Source organism: Nycticebus coucang, chromosome 10 (genome assembly GCF_027406575.1).
Source record: "Nycticebus coucang isolate mNycCou1 chromosome 10, mNycCou1.pri, whole genome shotgun sequence".
NCBI lineage: Eukaryota > Metazoa > Chordata > Mammalia > Primates > Lorisidae > Nycticebus > Nycticebus coucang.
Window position 1 is genome coordinate 114,813,177 of NC_069789.1, and position 20,740 is coordinate 114,833,916.

The following is a 20,740-nucleotide window of genomic DNA, read 5'->3' on the forward strand; positions in this document are numbered from 1 at the left end:
AGACATCATTCATAGGGTTCTAAGCCTTTGGAGTGTCCTTGGCCATCTGGTGGGGCCCATGGACTACTCTGATTGATGTTTGCAAATGCAGAAAACAAAACACATGGGAGTTCAAAGATCACTTTTACTGAACTTACATCTTTACCTACAGAGCCCAGATAGACTTCTACTTTATAACGTAGAAAGTCACCTCCAGTGCATCCAAAGGGGCAACAGCAGGTTTAAATGTTTGTAAGGTCTGATCCCACTTGTGTATTTTTTATTTTATGTATTTATTTATGTACTTACGTATGTATCTATGTACTGAGATACAGTCTCATTCTGTTGCCCTGAATACTGTGCTGTGGCGTCATAGCTCACAGCAACCTCAAACTCCTGGGCTCAAGAGATCTTCTTGCTTGAGCCTCCCTAATAGCTGGGATTATAGGCGTCTGCTACAACACCTCACTGTTTTTAGAGATGGAGTCTTGCTCTTGCTCAGTCTGGTCTCGAACTCTTGAGCTCAAGAAATCCACCTGTCTCAGCCTCCCAGAGTGCTAGCATTACAGGTGTGAGCCACTGTGCCTGACCTCACCCCACTTCTGTAAATCAAATGAATAAATGGGAGTGCACAGCACACTTGCTAAGTATGTGACCAGAGCCTCCAAAGGCCACAGGTAATATCACACATCAACGGTATCATGGGTAACGCCTCCTGTCCTTGTATCCTCTGTGCTGTGCAGCTTTTAAAATAGAGCCCTTTTCTCCCATCTTAGTGTTCAGTGAAAAATTAAAAAAGCCGATAGGATTTTATAACCAGGACAGAAAGCTCTTGCTATCTCCAGGGATAGGGGGTGTGAAGCACGATTCCATTTCTGTGACAATCTATATCCACAGTGATCAGAGGTAGAACAAAGCCTAGAGAGAAATACTCCAAAATGTGAGTATTAATTATCTCCTGTGAGTATGATTACGGATAATTTTATCCCTTACTTTGTACTTTTCTGTCTTCTCAGATTTTCCCCTTCCAGCCTGTATTATTTCAGGATAATAAAAAGCATTGCCACTTCCAATTTGGCTAAAAATAATAATAATAGTATTGACTATAATTCTGTTTTTTTTAAAGCTCTCCTTTCCAGCATACTTGTGCTGTTTCAAGCTCCCAGCAGAGCTCATTAGAATGAGGAAAAGAGGCCGGGCACAGTGGCTGATGCCTGTAATCCCGGTACTCTGGGAGGCCAATGCAGGAGGACAGCTTGAGCTCAGGAGTTGGAAACCAGCCGGAGCAAGAGCGAGACCCAGTCTCTACTAAAATTAGGAAAACTACCAGACGTGGTGGTGAGTACCTGTAGTCCCACCCACACAGGAGGCTGAGGCAGGAGGATCACTTAAATCCAAAAGTTTGAGGTTGCTGTGAGCTATGATGATGCCACAGCACTCTGGCCCAGGGTAATACAGTGAGATTCTGTCTCAAAACCAACCAACCAGCCAACCAACCCAAAAAGCCAATGTGGGTGAGTGGGAGATGTTATTTTAGCAAAGACTCAGCAGAGGGCAGAAGTCAAGAGTAGCACCAGGATGGAAGCAGGACACGCAGGCTGCAGGGACTGTACCTGTGTTGTCGGGCATGGTGGCTTGATCTGTGTTCCTCTCTCTCTTCAGGACAATGTTGCCAAACTGGAGAACCGCGGAGACCATGCGCAGCATAGCTGGGGACAAGGAGAGAGGTCACGCTGGGCTCTGGATGCAATTTGGCCCCTTGCAAGTTTAACTTAAAAAGCTTGAGGCAAATCACACCGCTGCCCTTTGGCTTCAAATCCATCTGTGACACTGGTTAGGTCCTAAAATAGGCGACCGGATCAGAGAATTCACGTTCATTTTATATCTGAGGTTTGTCTCCTCACTACCCAGTGTCTGCTCACACAGTCTATTATATAAAGTGATGGACATAGTTATTAAAAAGGACTTAGGAAAATGAACAAGGAAGGTTTATGATGACACAGATTTCTAAAATACTGAGTGAAAAATGCAAGGTTCACAAGGCTGCATATGGCATTCGGTACGCAGAAAAGGGAGGAAACATTTGTCCAGGGTGACTGATTCTCATGACTCGCACTGGTTGTGCCCCAGGGATGTCTGACCTTTTCTCTCCTCTGCCATACATTGGAAGAAGAACTGTCTTGGGCCACACATTAATACATAAACACAAATGAAAGCAGATGAGCAAAATAAGAAAAGGTCTGTGCATAATTTTTGAGATATCCAACACCACATATAAGCAAAACAGTCCGCAAATGATCAATGCCCTGGGGGAGACAGCCCCATACCTGAACTGCGTGCATGAGAATTATTTAACTTCTTTTTACTAGAATTTCCAAAGAAGAGAGCTTAGTGGCCCCCCCACCCCAGCACTCAAATCTTGGGTTTCACATCTTGTGATATACATACTTGTTCTTCCAGCTCCTTTTTCTGAATTATTATTATTTGGCTGGAATATAATAGCAAATCCCACACTTGGCATCATTTCAGCCCTAATACCAACTTCCCTCGGTATATGTCTCTAAAGACAAATAAATACTAACATGTTCTCATAGACCTCTGATGCTGCCATCTAACATCTGGCCCAACAAACTTAATGATCATTCCTAACATCAGCCCAGACCTGGTCCTTCAATGTTTTTTTTTTGTTGTTGTTGTTTGTTTAGAGACTTTATTGCCCTTGGTAGAGTGCCATGGCATCACAGCTCACAGCAACCTCCAGCTATGAGCTTAGGCGATTCTCTTGCCTCAGCCTCCTGAGAAGCCGGGACTATAGGTGCCCACCACAATGCCTGGCTATTTTTTGTTGTTGTTGTCGTTGCAGTTTGGCTGGGGCCAGGTTCGAACCTGCCACCCTCCGTATATGGGGCTGGCACCCTACTCACTGAGCCACAGTTGCCACCTAGTTGGTTGGTTTGTTTGTTTTGAGACAGAGTCTCGCTCTGTCACCCTGTGTAGAGTGCTGAGGCATCATCATAGCTCACAGCAACCTCAAATTCTTGGGCTCAAGCGATTCTCTTGCCTCAGTCTCCTGAGTAGCTGGGACTACAGGTGCCCACTACAATGCCTGGCTAGTTTGTTTTTTCCCCATTATATATATATGTTTTTCTTTTTTAGTAGAGATGGGATCTCACTCTTGCTCAGGCTGGTCTCAAACTCCTGAGCTCAGGCAATCCAACCTCCTCGGCTTCCCAGAGTGCTAGGATTACAAGTGTGAGCTACCTTCAATGGTCTTTAAAATGGCCCTTTACAGTTGCCTTAGGAACCTGTGTTTAGGCTGGGTGCAGTGGCTCACGCTTGTAATCCTAGGATTCTGGAAGGGAGGCTGAGGTGGGAAGACTGCTGAAGCTCATGAGTTCAAGCCCAGCCTAAGCAGGAGCAAGACCCTGTCCCTACTAAAAACAAAAAACTGAGGCAAGAGGATCTCTTGAGCCCAAGAGTTTGAGGTTGCTGTGAGCTCTATCCAGGGTGACAGAGTGAAACTCTGTCTCAAAAAAAAAAAAAAAAAAAAAAAGGAACCTGTGTTTGTGTCAAGTGCCCGGGGGAAATTGACACCTGAGGATGTGGCAGTTAGCTCTCCTGCTGACCTCAGACCAGGGGGATTACAAGCAAGCCCCAGCCTGCAGACACCTCACACGGGAGGCTGGCATACCTGCCCACACCTGGCACTTAATGGCGCCAAGGGCTGGCAGGTAGAGATGAAAAGTAGAGAAGGAGGGGAGGGTCGATGGAGGCCCTGCCGTGATTGGCTCTAAATACTTCCTGCCTTGGATTCCCTGAAGTGTCCACCTGCTTCTCTGGGAACAGAACTGGGCTGGCTTTAGGGTGAGGCCTGCATTTGCATTCCACCACGGCTCTGCCTCCTCCTTTTGAATCAGCATGAGCCCTAAGGCAAGACATCCACCTCTCTGACCCTCTGTCTCTTCTTTCGTCAAATGCTGAGTCTGTAAAAACGTGACTGGCTCCACTCATTGTAAGTGAAACACAAAATAAAACCATAATGAGAGTGTATCCAACTTCCACATCAGCAAAAGCAGAAAAGCTAACAACTACGGTGGCTGGCAAGGATGTGGAGACACAGCTATTCCAAGTATATGCTTGGCAGAACTAGAAACTAGCACCACCCTATGGATGGTGGCAAGGTCAATTCTGTATGATTTATTTTAATGTTTATAATTTTTGAAAAGGGTATGTATGTTTTTTGAGATACCCAGGCTAGAATGCAGTTCTATGATCACAGATTACTGCAACCTCAAACTCCTGGGCTCAAGGGAATCCTCCTGTCTCAGCCTCCTAAGTAGCTGGGACTATAGGTGCACACTGTTTAATTTTTTAAGTTGCTTAGAGATGAAGTCTCTACATCACCCAGGCTTGGTCCAAGTGATCCTCCTGCCTCAGCCTCCCAGAGCTCTGGGATTATAGACATGAGCCACCACACCCAGCCTTCTCTGTAATTTAAAAACTGCTCCCTCCCCTGAGTTGGGGAGGGGCTGGAGGTGGGAGTAGAAATGAAATGCAAGAGCCATAAATTCATCATTGCTGGTGCTGGTGACAGGTGTCTAGGGGTTCATTGCTCCCTGCTCTGCATATATGTCTGAAATTTTCCATAATAAAAAGATAAAAATCAAAATTACTCAACAATTATTATTATTATTATTATTTTTTGCAGTTTTTGGCTGGGGCTGGGTTTGAACCCACCACGTCCGGTATATGGGGCCGGTGCCCTACTCCTTGAGCCACAGGCACCATCCCAAAATTACTCAACAATTAAAAGGAAGGAAGCATTGATACACGCTATAGCAGGGATGCACCTTGCACATACAATGCTGAATGAAAACAGCCAGCCACAAATGACCGTGTACTGCATGATTTCATTTACAGGAACTATCTCGAATAGGCAAACCCACAGAGACAGAAAGCAGATTTGCGGTTGCCAGGGGCTGGGGGCAGAGACTCAGGGTAAGGGTATAGTTTATCTTCTTGGGCCACTGAAAAGGTCCTAAAATTGATTCTGATGGTCAATGCACAACTCTGTGAATACGTCAAAAGTTACTGAATTGTACACTTTAAGTAGATGAATGGAATGATAAGCGATAACCAGAGCTGCATGTGTCCGTGGCCACCTCGATCAAGCTTTTACTTTTTTTTTTTTTGAGACAGAGTCTCACTCTTTTGCCCTGGGTAGAGTGCTGTGGTAGCATAGCTCACAGCAACCTCAAACTCTTGGGCTCAAGCAATCCTCTGGCCTCAGCCTTCTGAGTAGCTGGGACTATAGGTATGTGCTACTATACCCAGCTAGTCTTTCTATTTTTAGTGCAGATGAGATCTCAGTCTTGTTTGGGCTGATCTTGAACTCCTAAACTCAAGCAATCCACCACCTCGGCCTCCCAGACTGCTAGGATTATAGGTGTTAGCCACCATGCCCAGTCAAGCTGTTACTTTTTTTTTTTTAGAGCTGAATAAAACAAAAAATTATATATCTCCTTAGACCCAGAATTATATTTCTAAGAATTGATCCTACTGATCTGTTCACACATGAACACAAAAACCTACTTTTTTTTTTTTTTTTTATCATCTAAGAGCAATGGTATGGAAACTACTAAGGATGTGTCCACAGGAACTTGATGAAAGAATCACAGTTTATCTAAATGATGAAATGTTATACAGCTGCAAGAAGGATGGAGGTCTATCTATGCATGCTGAAGCAAAGCTACGGCCAAAATATACCATTGTTTGGGGGACACTGGTAGGGACAGAGCACCCTATTGTGGGAATGATGAGCTGAGTGTTTAACACCAATACTGTCCAGCCCAGAACAACCAGGGCCAGAGTCTGGAGGGTCCCTGTACAAGGTCAGAGAGTTGAGGGGCCCACCTAGAGCCACCAACATGCAGGGACTCTTAAACCAGTACGGAAATTGCTTCCCATTTTTATCACTAAGGTGATGTTCATGGCTGAACATTAACCCTGAAACTAAAGAATGCCTCTTTTTATGGAAAAACAATATGTATCTTTTTTAAAGACACCTGTTCTTTCTAAAATATTTCTGGAAGAAGACACACAGGAAACTTATCAGTAGGAAACCCAGGCCAGGGAAATGGGAGAGACTTGGTTCTCTCAGTACGACCTTTGGCCAAGTTCACAATATGTCATTATATGCATTGACTGCATATAATTTTTATTTCTGAATTGCAAAAACCAGAGCTGCATGTGTCTGTGGCCACCCCACAGGAGGACAGGCACCGGGAGGAGGGTCATGTGAGCTGACCATGTCAAGAGGCCAGGAGGGACCTAAGGGGACAGGCTGGGAGGCCCGGCCCCCACTGGGGCCCCGATCTGAATTTGTTTGCCAGTTGCCCAGCTGCAGAGGAGTCAGGCAGGCTAGGGCATTGCAGCATTGCGAAACCTTGGCTGGGAAATCCAGCAGGGTGGGGGTGGGGAGCCCTGCGACCCTGTGTCAATATTCCCCGCAGAGGCCTGGCTGCTCCAAGCCAAGCCTGGGTAGAAAGCCAAGCTGTGCTCCATTTCCGGCCCTCCCAGTCTGGCCCTGGTGCCAACAATAGCTCCCAGGGTCTCCCACAGTACCAGGGGAGAATCAGACCCAGCCCAGCCCTGGAAACACCTAAGGGCCCTTCTTTTGAGGGCTTGGATAAAAGAATTATAGTTCATCCCAACCACAAAACATTACGCAGCCTCGGAAAAAAACTACAGTCCACCTGTATGTATTTGTTATAGGCTGAATCATGCCCATACCGCCCCCTCCCAAAAAGATATGTTGAAGCCCTAACTCCCAGGACCTTGGAATGTGACCTTATCGGAAACGGGGTCACTGCGCATGTAACAAGATGAGGTCATGCAGAGAACAGTAGGCCCTACGCTATGCCTGGTGTCCTCACAAAAAGGGGATTCTGGACACAGATACGCACAAGAATGCCATGGGAAGATGCAGACAGAGATTGGGTGATGCATCTACAAGTCAAGGGAAGCCAAAGGTGCCCAAGAAACCACCAGGAGCCAGGGGCGAGGCAGAGAGCAGAGTCTCCCAAGATGAGCCAGCCCTGTCGACACTTGATCCCAGACTCCTGGCCTCTAGAACCAAAGGCCATCAGTTTTTGCTGTCCCAGGCACGCCACAACGTACTGTTCAGTAAAAAAGGTGAAAGGCAAAGCTCTCAACACGGGAATACTAAGCTGAGACCCAGGCTCCTGGGGCTTCCCTAGCCCCCCACCAGACTCCCTCTGAGCTCACCCTCTCCCACTACAGTAGGCACTCTCCCAACAAAGCCCTGGTCCCCCAGGTTGGCATTTAAGACCTGTCTCTGTGGCTCCATCTCCAGAAGTTTCAACCCCTCAATATGCCACATATATCCTGCCTCAGGACCTTTGCATAGGCTGTTCACTTGGCCGGGCACAATCTTCCCCAAATTCCCCAGGGCTCACTCACTTACCTCCTTCAGGCTTTGCTTACATATTCCTATCTCAGAATACCTTTCCCTGACCCCCTGCTTAAACCTGTGACCCTCCCTCCCCAGTCCCTGCTTTTTATTGCTCTCCACAGCACTCATCACCTTCTGATAGGCTGTATAATTCCTTGTGGTTGTGTAATTCCTTATAATGTGTGTGGGTCTCATTCCCTCCCTCACAGAAACTTCAAAAACCCCATCGAGACTCCAGTGACTGCACATAGCCTGGTGCTCAATAAACACTCCAGCCAACAAACTGAGGCATGAATGGCCAGGACCCCGAGCGAGTAGTGCCCCAGCCTGACCTCCTAGGCTCACTCACAGGTGATCTCCTCATGGGTGAACCCCAGGACGCGCAGGGACTCCAATGTTTCCTGGAAGAGCTCCCGCTCCTGGCTGGGGGAAGATGGTGGCCCGTTGGTCAGGAAGCGGTAGTGGGAACTGGGCTCGAGGAGGAGGTCGGCTGCAGGAGACAAGAGGGAGACAAGGTAGGGGGTGAGCCGTGGAGTCAGACTCACATCCCGGATTCCTCAATGGTGACCCCAGGATGAGTCATCTCAAATAATGAGTCCCTCTCAAATGGGCAGTGGTGCTCTCCTCACAGGTGTGGTGGGAAGGGCTGGGCGTGCAGTGGCACTTAGCACCTGACAGAGCACCCCACTCTGCTCCTTCCAGAGTAGGTCTCAAGTCAGGGGGGCTGCCCAGAGAGGCAGGGCCACGGGAACCTGAGTTAGCACAGGCCACAAGATGGCAGGGCCAGCAACAGAGCGTGTATGGCTTCAGAGGCCACGGTGAATGGGAACCTGGAGAGGAGACACCAGGAGACTTGTGGAAGGAGCCAGAAAAAGAGGGAGCAGCAGGGCAGCAGGGCCACTGCAAATAAGAGCCATGGAAGGTTCGGCAGCCAGAGGGCAGGAGGAGCAGGGACAGATGGGGACTTTCAGGCACAAGCCAGGGCCAAGGGGAGCATGAGGCAGCAGGCGCCAGAAGCTACACACACCAGGCACATCAGGAACCAGGAGGCAGAGGAGCCACAGGAACGGGAGCCACAGCAAGGCCGGAGTCACCGTGCAACCCCAGCTGGAGGAAGGAGAGGCCACGAGAGAGAGGAGCCACAGCACATGGAGCCCGGAGCTTCAGAAGCAAGTGTGAGCGGGAGACACGGGCAGCGGGAGCAGCACGGCCACACAGCAGGCATGGGCCAGGCCCTGGAGAGAGCTGGAACCAGAGGGCAGCAGAACCCCCCTGCGACAAAAGCTGGGAGGTGACAAAAGCCACTACACAGTGAGAGCCAGGACCTGTGGGAGTCATGTGTACAGGTGTGCTTGACAAATACAGTGCCTCCCGCTTTCACCCTCTCCTAGAGCCCCCACAGGGCTCCCACCCTGGCTCCCACCTGTCCACCAAGCAAGGCAGGGAGCACTGACCTTTGAGCTGCTCTCCAGCACCTCCCAGCAGCTGGTAGAAGATGTGGAAACTGCACTCGTCCTTGGCCTGGCGGATGGCTCTCGACTTCTCCAGCAGGTCTGAATGGAGGCGAGTTAAGGTCCCAGCAGGGAGGGCAAGAGGTCCACCTGGCCTTCTCCACGCTACCAGGGCAGGACAGGAGCCTGCCCCACCCATGCTGCACCTCCCACCCCCATCCCATGGAGTTGTGCACAGCCCAGGCTGCTGACTTGCCAGTTAAGCAGTCATGCCTCAGTTTCCTCATCTGTTGCACCCTCAGTGAGTTGCTGTCAGAGTAGATGATTTATGTGTGAAGTGCCAGGAACAGTGCCTGGTTGCTAGTAAACCATGGGTGAGAATATCTCCAACTACTATCACTCTTCTAGTGTCAGTTTCCCCATTCAAATATATCTGCTCCCATCTCCAAGTAGAATGTCACTCTGCATGTTCTCCACTTCTAACAAGGTAACAGCACATTCGCACACTGAAACACGTCCAGACATCTAACAGTAAAATGAAGTCCTGGGCACCTTGTTTGGCACTTTGTGTCCCACACTCGTGCCCCGCCAGGCACACACCTCCCAAGGTCAGCTGCAACCTGAGCTCCTTTACCCAGAAGCGCTGCTCAGATGAGGTGGGGAGACAGAAGAGGGAGGTTCCCACAGAAGGGTACGGTGAGTACACACAGGCTGCACAACCCTGGGTACCAGTGGCCCTGAGCCTCAGTTTCCTCTTCTGTTAAAGGGGGTTGACAGCAGCATCTACACCTCTTGGGGTCACAGAAAGGAGGAGATGAGGTGGCATCTTCAGAGCCCTCAGGTGGGTGGTGGGCACATAGTGAGCACTCTAGTCATGCTGGTCACAGTGCCCATGCTGGCTCTGACAGGATAAGCTGCATTAGCTCCCCGCCCAGGGGTCCATCCCGAGACCCTCTGACTGGCCTGGGGGGGGGACCTAAGCTGTGATCATCCAACCACACGTCAGCCGCTGGTGCCCAAGGTAGCTGGGTACAAGAGCTGTGCCCACTGGGGTCAGCCACACTGAACAGGGAGAAGGGATGGGGAAAGTCAGGAGTTGCAAGTGGATGATATAAGAGGAAGCAGGAGATAGCAAGACCAGTGGGCAGGACAAGCCAGGAGCTCTAAGAACGTGGGTAAGCAGGAGCCTCAGGGAGGCAGGACCAAGGGGCAAGGGGACCTGGAGTACGGAGGATCCCTGAACAGAGGACAGAGGCCTCATGCCCTGAGGGCCTTTCCTGGAAACCCCCTCCCCAGATCACGGAAGGGAGTGAGCTTATCAGACACCCCCTGAAATGGCAATGGGGCTTATTATTAATAATTGTTAACATTCTAACAATAGTTATTAATCAATAATACTAACATCGGTAAGTCCATTGCTGATTTAAACATTAATTGCTGATAGCAAGAGGTTATTCATAAGTGCTACACAGTGAGCACTGTGGCTAAGCATTTGACCCACACGATCCTCCACAGCCCTCTAGGGTAGGGTCCATGTTCCTTCTCCTACAGGAGGAGAAGCTAAGGCAGCAGTGATCAAGTCATGTGCCCTGGGTCCCACAGCCTTAAGGCAGCAGAACTGGGATTCAAGTCCATGTGGGTTTGATTTCTTGGCCCCTCCTCTTCATGTCTGCATCCTGGAGCGCCTGTGTTTTATCATTTAAATTCTTCTAATTGGGCTCAGCATCTGTAGCTCAGTGGTTAGGGCGCCAGCCCCATACACTGAGGCTGGAGGCTTGGAACCCAGCCTGGGCCTGCCAAACAACAATGACAATTGCAACAAAAAAATAGCCAAATGGGTGGAGGGAGGGTAATTGGTGGGACCACACCTACGGTGCATCTTATAAAGGTACATGTGAAACTTACTAAATGTAGAATATAAATGTCTTAACACAATGACTAAGAAAATGCCACGAAGGCTATGTTAACCAGTTTGATGAAAATATTTCAAATTGCATATAAAACCAGCACATTGTACCCCATGAGTGCAATAATGTATATAGCTATGACTTAATAAAAAAAAAAAAATAGCCGGGCGTTGTGGCGGGCGCTTGTAGTCCCAGCTACTTAGGAGGCTGAGGCAAGATAATCCCTTAAGCCCAAGAGTTTGAGGTTGCTGTGAGCTATGACACCATGGCACTCTACCAAGGGCGACATAAAAAAAAAAAAGTCTTCTAATCGGTCACACGGGTGAACGCAGTAGGCCTGAGACACTACCCTGAGAAAGCCATGATGGCAAGGTGGGCTCTGGCTAGTGGTGGAGGTTTGGAGGGCTCCCAGCCTCCCTGACAGTTGTGAAGGGCTCACAGGACCTAACTGGTTTGCTGCAAACAACGTGGCTTATGCCAAACACCTGCTTTCCTCCAGGAAGTCGGGAATTTTGGCACTTAGTAAGCAGAGAAGGCCATGTGACACACACTCCCCCTGCAATAAAAGCCCTGGCACTGAGTGTCTGATGAGCTTCCCTGGCGACAACATTTCACAAGTGTTGTCACATCTCATTGCTGTGTGACTCCACGGGGGCAGGATTCTGGAAGCTTGTGCCTGGTTCACCAGACATTGACCCATGCACTGCTTCCCTCAGCCGACTCTGCTCCATGCACTTTCACTGTCACTGTTAGGACCAAGTTAACTCCATTTTGTTAAAACTAACTTCATCTTGTCCCTCAGTCTTCATTTTGCAGCTGCATACCAAAGGCGTTAGGCAACCTGCTCCCTCCCCCAACCTCCCCCTTCCTTGCCCCATGATCCGTGCTCTTAAGCAAAGTCTGCTCCCAGCGCAATAACAGCACTTTCCAGAAGGCCAAGGACAACTGCTCGGTCCCTACCTCCCCACCTATCAGCTCACCTCACACCCCCTCCCTTTTTTCTTGTCTGTACCCTTAAAACCTTCTTCCTTTTCGAGATCTGGGCTTCTCTGCTCTCCTGCTGCGTCAGAAGCAGGAAGTCCAGGCTTGAGTTTGTAAATAAACAACCTCTTGCTTTTGCATCGGACTTGGTCTCAGGGTGATTTATGTGAGGGATCCCACCAATTGGGGCACAACATCACCAGTCACCTCCATGAGCCAAATGCAGGCTGGGTCCTGAGAGGGCCCCCCCAGCGAATTACTGAACCTGGTGGTCTTGGGAACCCTAATCCACTACCTCCCAGCAAAGCTGTCCTGGCCTTAAGAATCAAAGGAGACCCCACCCTCCTCTCCACCTAAAGACACTATAGCTGAGCTTCTGTACCCCACGGAGAAGAAGGGGTGGGTCCATGGCAAATAGAGCCCATTTCCTGTGAGGGGTGCTGTCCAAAGGGCCACTCTCACTGGCCACCACCCTTGTTCTCCTGGGTGCCGCTCAGGGCTGTGAAAGGATACAGGTCTCGATGTTGGCGCCCACAATGTACCCGGCAACGTCGAAGTTGATGCGAATGAATTTGCCCTGGGATGGACGGCACAGAGAGGTCCTCTTCCCCTCACACCTGAGGAGCAGCCCAGATCCCACACACCCCCCTCCCAGGACCAGGGATGCCTCTGCACCTTCTCTCCCACTACCCGAACCCTACCCCAGTCCTAAGTCCCCAGAAAGGGGCTACCTGGGGAATCTGAGACCCAGGGGCCTTTGACTTCTTTCTTCAGGTCTCTGGTCCCCAGCCCCCTCCTCCCTCAGACCCAGGGGTCCAGCTCTCCAGCACCTCCTCCCTCAACAGACCCCCAATTCTTACCACCTTACACCAGTTCACACATGCCCAGCTCCTATATCCCTGACATACCCGGGCACTGCCCTCTCCCAGAACTCACAAATCGGGAGGAGTTATCATTCTTCACTGTCTTGGCATTGCCAAAGGCCTCCAGGACAGGGTTGGCCTGAAGCAGTTGCCGCTCCAGCTCACCCTACAGGTGTAGAGATGGTGCGTCAATGGAACCTGGGGAGGCGCCCAGCTGGGGCTGTGTCTCCAGTCACCTGCTATCTGTGGCGGGGGTGGGGTGGGCCTTTGTGTGCTGGGTGTGTGCCCAATCCCTACATCTATTGTGAGGGAAACAAGGAAACATCTCCACGATATATTGTTGAGTGGAAATCAAACCAAACAAAAAACAAATTGCCAAATAATACCTATAAAGTGATCCCATCAATTAAAAAAAATTAAGGAAAAAACACCCCAAAACAAGATTCATATTTCTATATGTTTGTGAACATACAGAGAAAGGTCTGTGAGGACGTGAACCAAACTGTCAACAGTGTAAGTCACTCTAAGGAAGGGGACTGAGAAGAGCAAAGAGGAATCAATTTGTCTGATTTGTTGTTGGTTCAGTAAATATGTACTCAAGTGTTACTGATGGAATTCTTTTTTTTTGAGACAGAGTCTCACTTTATAGCCCTCAGTAGAGCACTGTAGTGTCACAACTCACAGCAACCTTAAACTCTGGGGTTCAAGAAATCCCCTTGTGGGCAGCGCCCGTGGCTCAAGGAGTAGGGCGCCGGTCCCATATGCCGGAGGTGGCGGGTTCAAACCCAGCCCGGGACAAAAAAAAAAAAAAAGAAATCCCCTTGCCTCAACTTCCCAAGTAGCTGGGACTATAGGCGCCCGCCAGAACACCCAGCTATTTTTTTTTTTTTTAGATACGAGGTTTCATTCTGGCACAGGCTGGTCTCAAACTCATGAGCTCAGGCCCCACCCGCCTAGGCCTCCCAGAGTGCTAGGATTACAGGTGTGAGCCACTGCGCACGGCCCTGGAATTTTTTTTTTTTTAGACAGAGTCTCACTATGTTGCCCTTGGTAGAGTTCCGTAGTGTCACAGCTCACAGCAACCTCAAACTCTTGGGCTTAAGTGATTCTCTTGCCTCGGCCTCCCAAGTAGCTGGGACTAGAGGTGCCTGCCACAGCACATGGCTATTTTCTTTTTTTGTTATTGTTGTCATTGTTGTTTACCAGGCCCTGGCCGGGTTCGAACCCACCAGTCCCAGGGCATGTGGCTGGTGCCCTAACCACTGAGCTATGGGTGCTGAGCTGGCCCTGGAATTTTTAATTAAGGAAAAAATCTTTCCCATCTATGTAAAGTGCTTCAAACTGTCACATAGTGGGCCTTGAAGAATGGTGGCTTCCCTCCCCCACTAGGATGCTCCATGGGAGGACCTTTACTCTGAACTTCCCTCTAGCGGCCTTGGTGTAGAGGCAGGCACACAGTAGGTGCTCAACAAATAGCAGTCTGTGTGTGTCTTCTCTTAGTCTATGTCTAGTTTGCATTAGGATGAAACAGTCTCAGCTAGGCAGATGGTTTTGTGAAATGAAAAAATATATGTAAGGTGATGGGCACGTGGCTTGGCACAGAAGAGCTCATGTGCCTGTCCCTGGCTATGCTGCCCACCCCCTGGGCTGTGTGAGTACACGGTGTCTGTGGGCCCCAGCTACCCGAATTTAGTAGATCAGCAGCAAATGGCAGTTTTTGTCTCTGAGTCATCTCATGTTGCTATTTGTGGCCTGTCTGCACACACAGCAAGGCTACCACTGTGGCAGTGGAGGTCCCCAGCAGGTATAACCCTCGCTGCCTTGGACCCTGTCTACCAGGAAGAAGGTAGGCTGGGCAGTTGGGGCAGCATTAAGGGTGGCAAGACTAGAGGTGATTCCCTGCTACTCACATAAGATATGGTGCTGGTGGAGGCCTGAGGAAGTCACGGACACGAGACACGGACCAGGACACAGCACATGGAATGTGGACAGACACACAGGTGAACCGGAGGCCTCAGGTGGTGGTAGGGTGCAAGGGGAGGGAGGATAGGGAAACACGTGTGTGGAGTGGAGTGGCCTGGGGGAACCACATGCCTGGGTTTGAATCCCACACTAGCCCTCCCTGGGCTCGGGACCAGCAACTGACTCTCACCACCCATGCCTGAGGCTTCTCATCTCTAACACAGGACAGTGCACCCACCTCACCTGGTGTTAACTAAGGTAATGTGGGCAAAGGGCTTAGAACATGGGGAGCACTGTATAATGTTCACTAAGGTGACAAACAGGGATCATGGTCACTCCAAATCAGGCCTGACACATAATAGGTGCTCAGAAAATGAAGCACCTAATAAGTGCGAAATGCCATTCTGAGGGTCAGCAAGGCTAAGACTGGCTCCTGCAATTGTACATCTGCCCTGCCTGTGCTCCGCACCCACCCCAGGCACACAGTAGGTGCTCAGATGGCACGAATGGGGAAGCCAAACAACAACAGTGGCCCTCTGTGAGGAAGACAGGAAATTATAGGGAAGCAGAGCCCAAGACGGAGGGACACTGCTGCGGCAGGGCCTTGGGGTGTCCCAAAGCTGGGGCACTTACCGGGACACCTGGCTCCTTCCTGCCCTTTGGTGACGATGCCACATGGGCAAGGTACTGGATGACCTTCTTGGTGTTTTCTGTCTTCCCAGCTCCTGACTCTCCACTGTGAGGGGAACAAAGAGAAGTGAAGGGGGTTGGTAGTGACACCAGAAAAACCTCCCCTGCCTATCCAAACAGAGCCACACTCAGCTGGGACCCTTCTTCCTCCAGAAGGTCTTCTGGGTTACTCACGTGCAGAGAATGGACTGATCCTCACGATCTGTAGGGGACAAAGGGTGAGAACATGTTACCTGGGAGAGTCTTTCAAAATTATTCCCAACTAGTAAAAGCTGACTTTTGATGTGTGACGCTCTTAGATTTTTTTTTTTTTTTTTTTGAGACATAGTCTCATTGTGTCACCCTCGGTAGAGTGCCGTGGCATCACAGCTCACAGCAACCTCAAACTCTCAGGTTTAAGTGATTCTCTTGCCTCAGCCTCCCAAGTAGCTGGGACTACAGGTGTCTGCCACACGCCCGGCTATTCTTTTTTTTTTTTTTGTGGCAGTTGTCATTGTTGTTTAGCTGGCCCAGGCCAGGTTCAAACCCACCAGCCTCGGTGCATGTGGCCAGTGCCATAACTACTGTGCTACAGGCACCAAACCAGACACTCCTAGATTTTTTTTTTTTTTTTGTAGAGACAGAGTCTCACTTTACCGCCCTCGGTAGAGTGCCATGGTGTCACACGGCTCACAGCAACCTCCAGCTCTTGGGCTTACATGATTCTCTTGCCTCAGCCTCCCGAGTAGCTGGGACTACAGGCGCCCGCCACAACGCCCGGCTATTTTTTTGTTGCAGTTTGGCCGGGGCTGGGTTTGAACCCACCACCCTCGGTATATGGGGCCGGCGCCCTACTCACTGAGCCACAGGCGCTGCCCAACACTCCTAGATTCTAATACCCTACCTGACTTGGCCCCTTGCTTGCTGTGTGACCCTAGGAAGCAGCTGTCCTTCTCTGAGCCTTGTAAAATGAAGATTATCAACACCAACTTAACAGGATACAGGGGCGGCGCCTGTGGCTCAGTGAGTAGGGCGCCGGCCCCATATGCCAAGGGTGGCGGGTTCAAACCCAGGCCCGGCCAAACTGCAACAAAAAAATAGCCGGACGTTGTGGCGGGCGCCTGTAGTCCCAGCTACTCGGGAGGCTGAGGCAAGAGAATCGCGTAAGCCCAAGAGTTAGAGGTTGCTGTGAGCTGTGTGACATCATGGCACTCTACCTGAGGGCAGTACAGTGAGACTCTGTCTCTACAAAAAAAAACAACAGGATACAATCATTCAACACCTCAATATGAGACGATGCTGTGTGCACAAGATTTAGACACGAGAGTGAGGTCCAGACCCTAGGATTCACCCCTGACATAAGATGTCTCCTCCAGCATCCACCCTGGGCCTGACACAACTATTCCAGAAATGCACCCTGCTCACCTACTAAGCATGGAAGGGAGTGGGGGATTGTCAAGGAGCTTCCACTTGAGTTGTGGGGGACAAAACCCCACATGAACGACTGAAGACAGTTTCTAGTAGCGACTAGCACTGGGAAGAAAGCTAAATGGACAACAGAATAAAGCAGTTTTCTCAACCAGGGCTGACTTTGTCCTCCACTGTCCCCAGCGGCATCTGGCAATTCCTGGAGGCATTTCTAATTTTCACAACTAGGGAGAGGGATTCTCCTGGCATTGAGTGGTTTGTGCCCAGGGATACTACTAAACATCCTACAATGCAGGGGCAACAAAGAGTCATCTTGTCCCATGGAGGGACAAGAGGAGGTACCATTTCAGGCGGAGGGCACCGCCAGGGCACAGGCTCTGAGGTCGGACAGAGTTGGGGATGTTTGAGAGACAGAAAGACCAGTGAGGGGAGGGGAGGGGACAGAGACGGTGAGTGGCATAGGTGGGTTTTGAAGCCAGGATCAAAGATCTGAGTGTTTTCTAAGCAGGACAGGAGGCCTCTGGATGGTTTTAAGCCAAGGAGTGAGCTGCATTCAGTAGCACCTGTGTGGGAGGGAGGGCATATGTACTTGGGTTCAAGGTCTAGCTGCCTCTGCCTTGCTGTGTGACCTTGGGCTGGTCTCTGAGTTGCTCTGTGCCTCTGTTTCCCCATAAGAAGTAAGGCTCAAAACAGCTACTATCCCACAGTGCTGTTGTCATAACTCAAGAAGAACATTCAGAACAGTGCCCAGCAGATGAAAACATAATACATGGTGTGAGGTACAGGGAGGCCCTAGTCGGAGCCCTGAGTTCAAACCCCACCTCAGCCACCTACCCACCAGGATGACCATGGGCAGTGACTGCTTGGCTCTGTACCTTGGTTTCCCCAGATGGAAATTGGGGATAATGAGAAACCTACTTCATGGAGTTGCTATGGGGTTAAATGAGTTAATCCAGCAAAAGCTGATAGAACTGCCAGGAGAAACAGATGAATTCACTGTTCTAGGTTAGAGACCTCAACACTAGCCTATCAGAAATAGATCCTGCAGGCAGAAAATCGGTAAGGACATAGTTGAACTCGACAGCCCCATCAATCAGCCAGATGTAATTGACTCCTGTTGACAACTTCCTCCATCAAGAGCAGAACACACATTTTCAAGGGCCTCACTATGTTGCCCTTGGTAGAGTTCTGTGGCATCACAGCTCACAGCAACCTCAAACTCTTGGGCTGAAGTGATTCTCTTGCCTCAGCCTCCCAAGTAGCTAGGACTACTGGCACCTGCCACAACGCCTGGCTATTTTTTTGTTGTTGCAGTCGTCATTGTTGTTTAGCTGGCCCAGGCCAGGTTCAAACCCACCAGCCTCACTGTATGTGGCTGGCGCCGTAACCACTGTGCTACAGGTGTGGAGCTCAATTTTTTTTTTTTTTTGAGGCAGAGTTTCATAGCTCACAGCAACCTTAAACCCTCAGACTCAAGTGATCCTCTTGCCTCAGCCTCCCAGGTAGCTGGGACTATAGGTGCCTGTCCCAAAGTTCAGCTATTTTTCAGAGACAGGGTCTTGCTCTTACAGGCAACCCATCTGTCTTGGCCTCCCAGATAGCTAGAATGAGCCACTGAGCCCAGCCTCAAAACACCTTAGAAATCATACAGTACCGGGCGGTGCCTGTGGCTCAGTCGGTAAGGCACCGGCCCCATATACCGAGGGTGGCGGGTTCAAACCCGGCCCTGGCCAAACTGCAACCAAAAAATAGCTGGACGTTGTGGCGGGCGCCTGTAGTCCCAGCTACTCGGGAGGCTGAGGCAAGAGAATCGCTTGAGCCCAGGAGTTGGATGTTGCTGTGAGCTGCGTGAGGCCACAGCACTCTACTGAGGGCCATAAAGTGAGACTCTGTCTCTACAAAAAAAAAAAAAAAAAAAAAAAGAAATCATACAGTACCAGCTCTTAGACCTCAGTGGTATTAAACCAGAAATCAATAACAGAAATATAACTGGAAAATCTCAAAATATGTGCAGATAACACGTGAAATCTCATGAAGAAATCTCAAGAGAAACTAACCCATGAAAAGCTCTTGGCACAGAGTAGGACTCACCTTTCTTGTATATTTACTGGTAAGATAATAATAATAGCTAGCAGCTGGCAATGGCTAAAAATGATAAAAAAAAATAACAAATTGTATAACTTGACCTATTGCTATACTCAAATTTACAATGAGAATATAAATCCATTACCAATAAGTGTGTTCTATTACAGAATGTAAGTATATTATATACTGTATGTTAGACCAGAGGTTCTCAAATTGGAGCCTACATCAGGATCACCTGGGCATCTTGTGACAATCGATTGCTCAGAGTTTCTGACCCAGCAGGTCTGAGGTAGAGCCCAAATCTACATTTCTTTTTTTGGCCGGGGTCAGGTTTGAACCTGCCACCTCCGGTATATGGGGCTGGCGCCCTACTCCTTGTACCACAGGCGCCTCCCCCAAACCTACATTTCTAACAAGTTCCCAGGTGATGACACTACAGATGATATCACCCTCTGAGAGCCAACACATTATGTGATATAAATATAATACACAACAGAAACATAGCATACATTTAATAAGTTTATGTTCAATATAAATAGACTGCCATGTGCTATTATGTTACATGATACAAATAGATGTAAGGTTTTAAAGTATATACTAAAGATTTCTTAAAATAGATATAAAAAATATATAACAAGTACATTATGTTCATTATAGATGCTAATTATGAAATGTTTCCAGGACTGATCTACATTGTCATGGTGTGAATGTCAGCTCCTTGGACAGATGCCCTTGTGTAGTGTACAACCTGCCCAGCTGTACACAACGGCCTGGTGCTGCCATCTATCTAAAGGGTGGCATCTTACCCCAATTCAACAATAAATGTTGAATGAATGAACACTCTTGGGAATTATTGTCTCAAGAGAAATTTTTGCATAAGCCTGGCCCAAGTGGCTCCCAAACTATTGTTGAGAAAAGGAGTGAACACAGAGACAGATAAAGATTCTAGGACCTACAACCTCACCTACTCAGCCCTCTGAGTTCCTTCCAGCCTCCAAAGAAGTCTCACAGAGTCTGATATACCCAAGCTGTGTTTGACCCCATCCCTGGCTCCTGGCAGTATCTGGTTAGGCCCCCATTAAAGCCCCAGTGCAGCACTCACCCTGCAGCATGCTCCGGTAGGCCCCCTCAGTCACGGCATACACATGAGGTGGTACCTCATGGCGCTTCTTGCCCCGGTACATCTCCACGATGGCCTCTGTATAGATGGGAAGCTGTTTGTACGGGTTGATGACCACACAGAAAAGGCCAGAGTATGTCTACAGTGAGTGAGAGGGAAGAGGGTCTCAGTTATTTGTCTGCAGATTGAAAGGCATCATGCAACTGCTGTGTACAGCTGGGCAGGTTGTGCACTGCACAAGGGTGTTTGCACATGGTCTGTCTATACCTTAACAATATAGATTTGAATATTTGTTATCAGCATTTTCAGGCTGGTGGTGTAAAAGAATGTTTCCAAATTGCACAAAGGTGTTACATGAGGAAGAGTCACCCTGGCTTGGCGCCTGTGGCTCAAGCAGCTAAGGCGCCAGCCACATACACCTGAGCTGGTGAGTTCAAATCCAGCCCGAGCCCGCCAAAAAACAATGACGGCTGCAACCAAAAAATAGCCAGGTGTTGTAGCGGGCGCCTGTGGTCCCAGCTACTTGGGAAGGAGGAGACTCGCTTGAGCTCAGGAGTTGGAGGTTGCTGTGAGCTGTGATGCCACAGCACTCTACCCAGGACAACAAAGTGAGACTCTGTCTCAAAAAAAAAAAAAAAGTTGGCTCAGTGCCTGTGGCTCAAGTGGCAAAGGCACCAGCCACATACACCTGAGCTGGCAGGTCTGAATCCACCCCGGGCCCGCCAAACAACAATGACGGCTGCAACCAAAAAATAGCCGGGCACTGTGGCAGGTGCCTGTAGTCCCAGCTACTTGGGAGGCTGAGGCAAGAGAATCACTTG

General features: G+C 49.5%; 1 protein-coding gene across 8 annotated transcripts in view; it reads right to left on the reverse strand.

Moving 5' to 3' along the window:
* Nucleotides 1-20,740, reverse strand: part of MYH14 (myosin heavy chain 14) — a 100,402-nt gene that overhangs the window by 56,228 nt on the left and 23,434 nt on the right. For 6 of the 8 annotated variants that reach the window (XM_053607176.1, XM_053607183.1, XM_053607179.1 and 3 more), the window contains exons 3-11: nucleotides 19,902-20,058; nucleotides 15,482-15,509; nucleotides 15,251-15,353; nucleotides 14,566-14,589; nucleotides 12,729-12,821; nucleotides 12,306-12,369; nucleotides 8,908-9,006; nucleotides 7,803-7,943; nucleotides 1,593-1,688 (exon numbers count right to left, since the gene is read on the reverse strand). In XM_053607176.1, coding sequence (XP_053463151.1) covers nucleotides 1,593-1,688; nucleotides 7,803-7,943; nucleotides 8,908-9,006; nucleotides 12,306-12,369; nucleotides 12,729-12,821; nucleotides 14,566-14,589; nucleotides 15,251-15,353; nucleotides 15,482-15,509; nucleotides 19,902-20,058 — 805 coding nt within the window. The remainder of the gene's footprint in view (nucleotides 1-1,592; nucleotides 1,689-7,802; nucleotides 7,944-8,907; nucleotides 9,007-12,305; nucleotides 12,370-12,728; nucleotides 12,822-14,565; nucleotides 14,590-15,250; nucleotides 15,354-15,481; nucleotides 15,510-19,901; nucleotides 20,059-20,740) is intronic. The other 2 variants (XM_053607177.1, XM_053607182.1) reach the window with 1 other exon arrangement.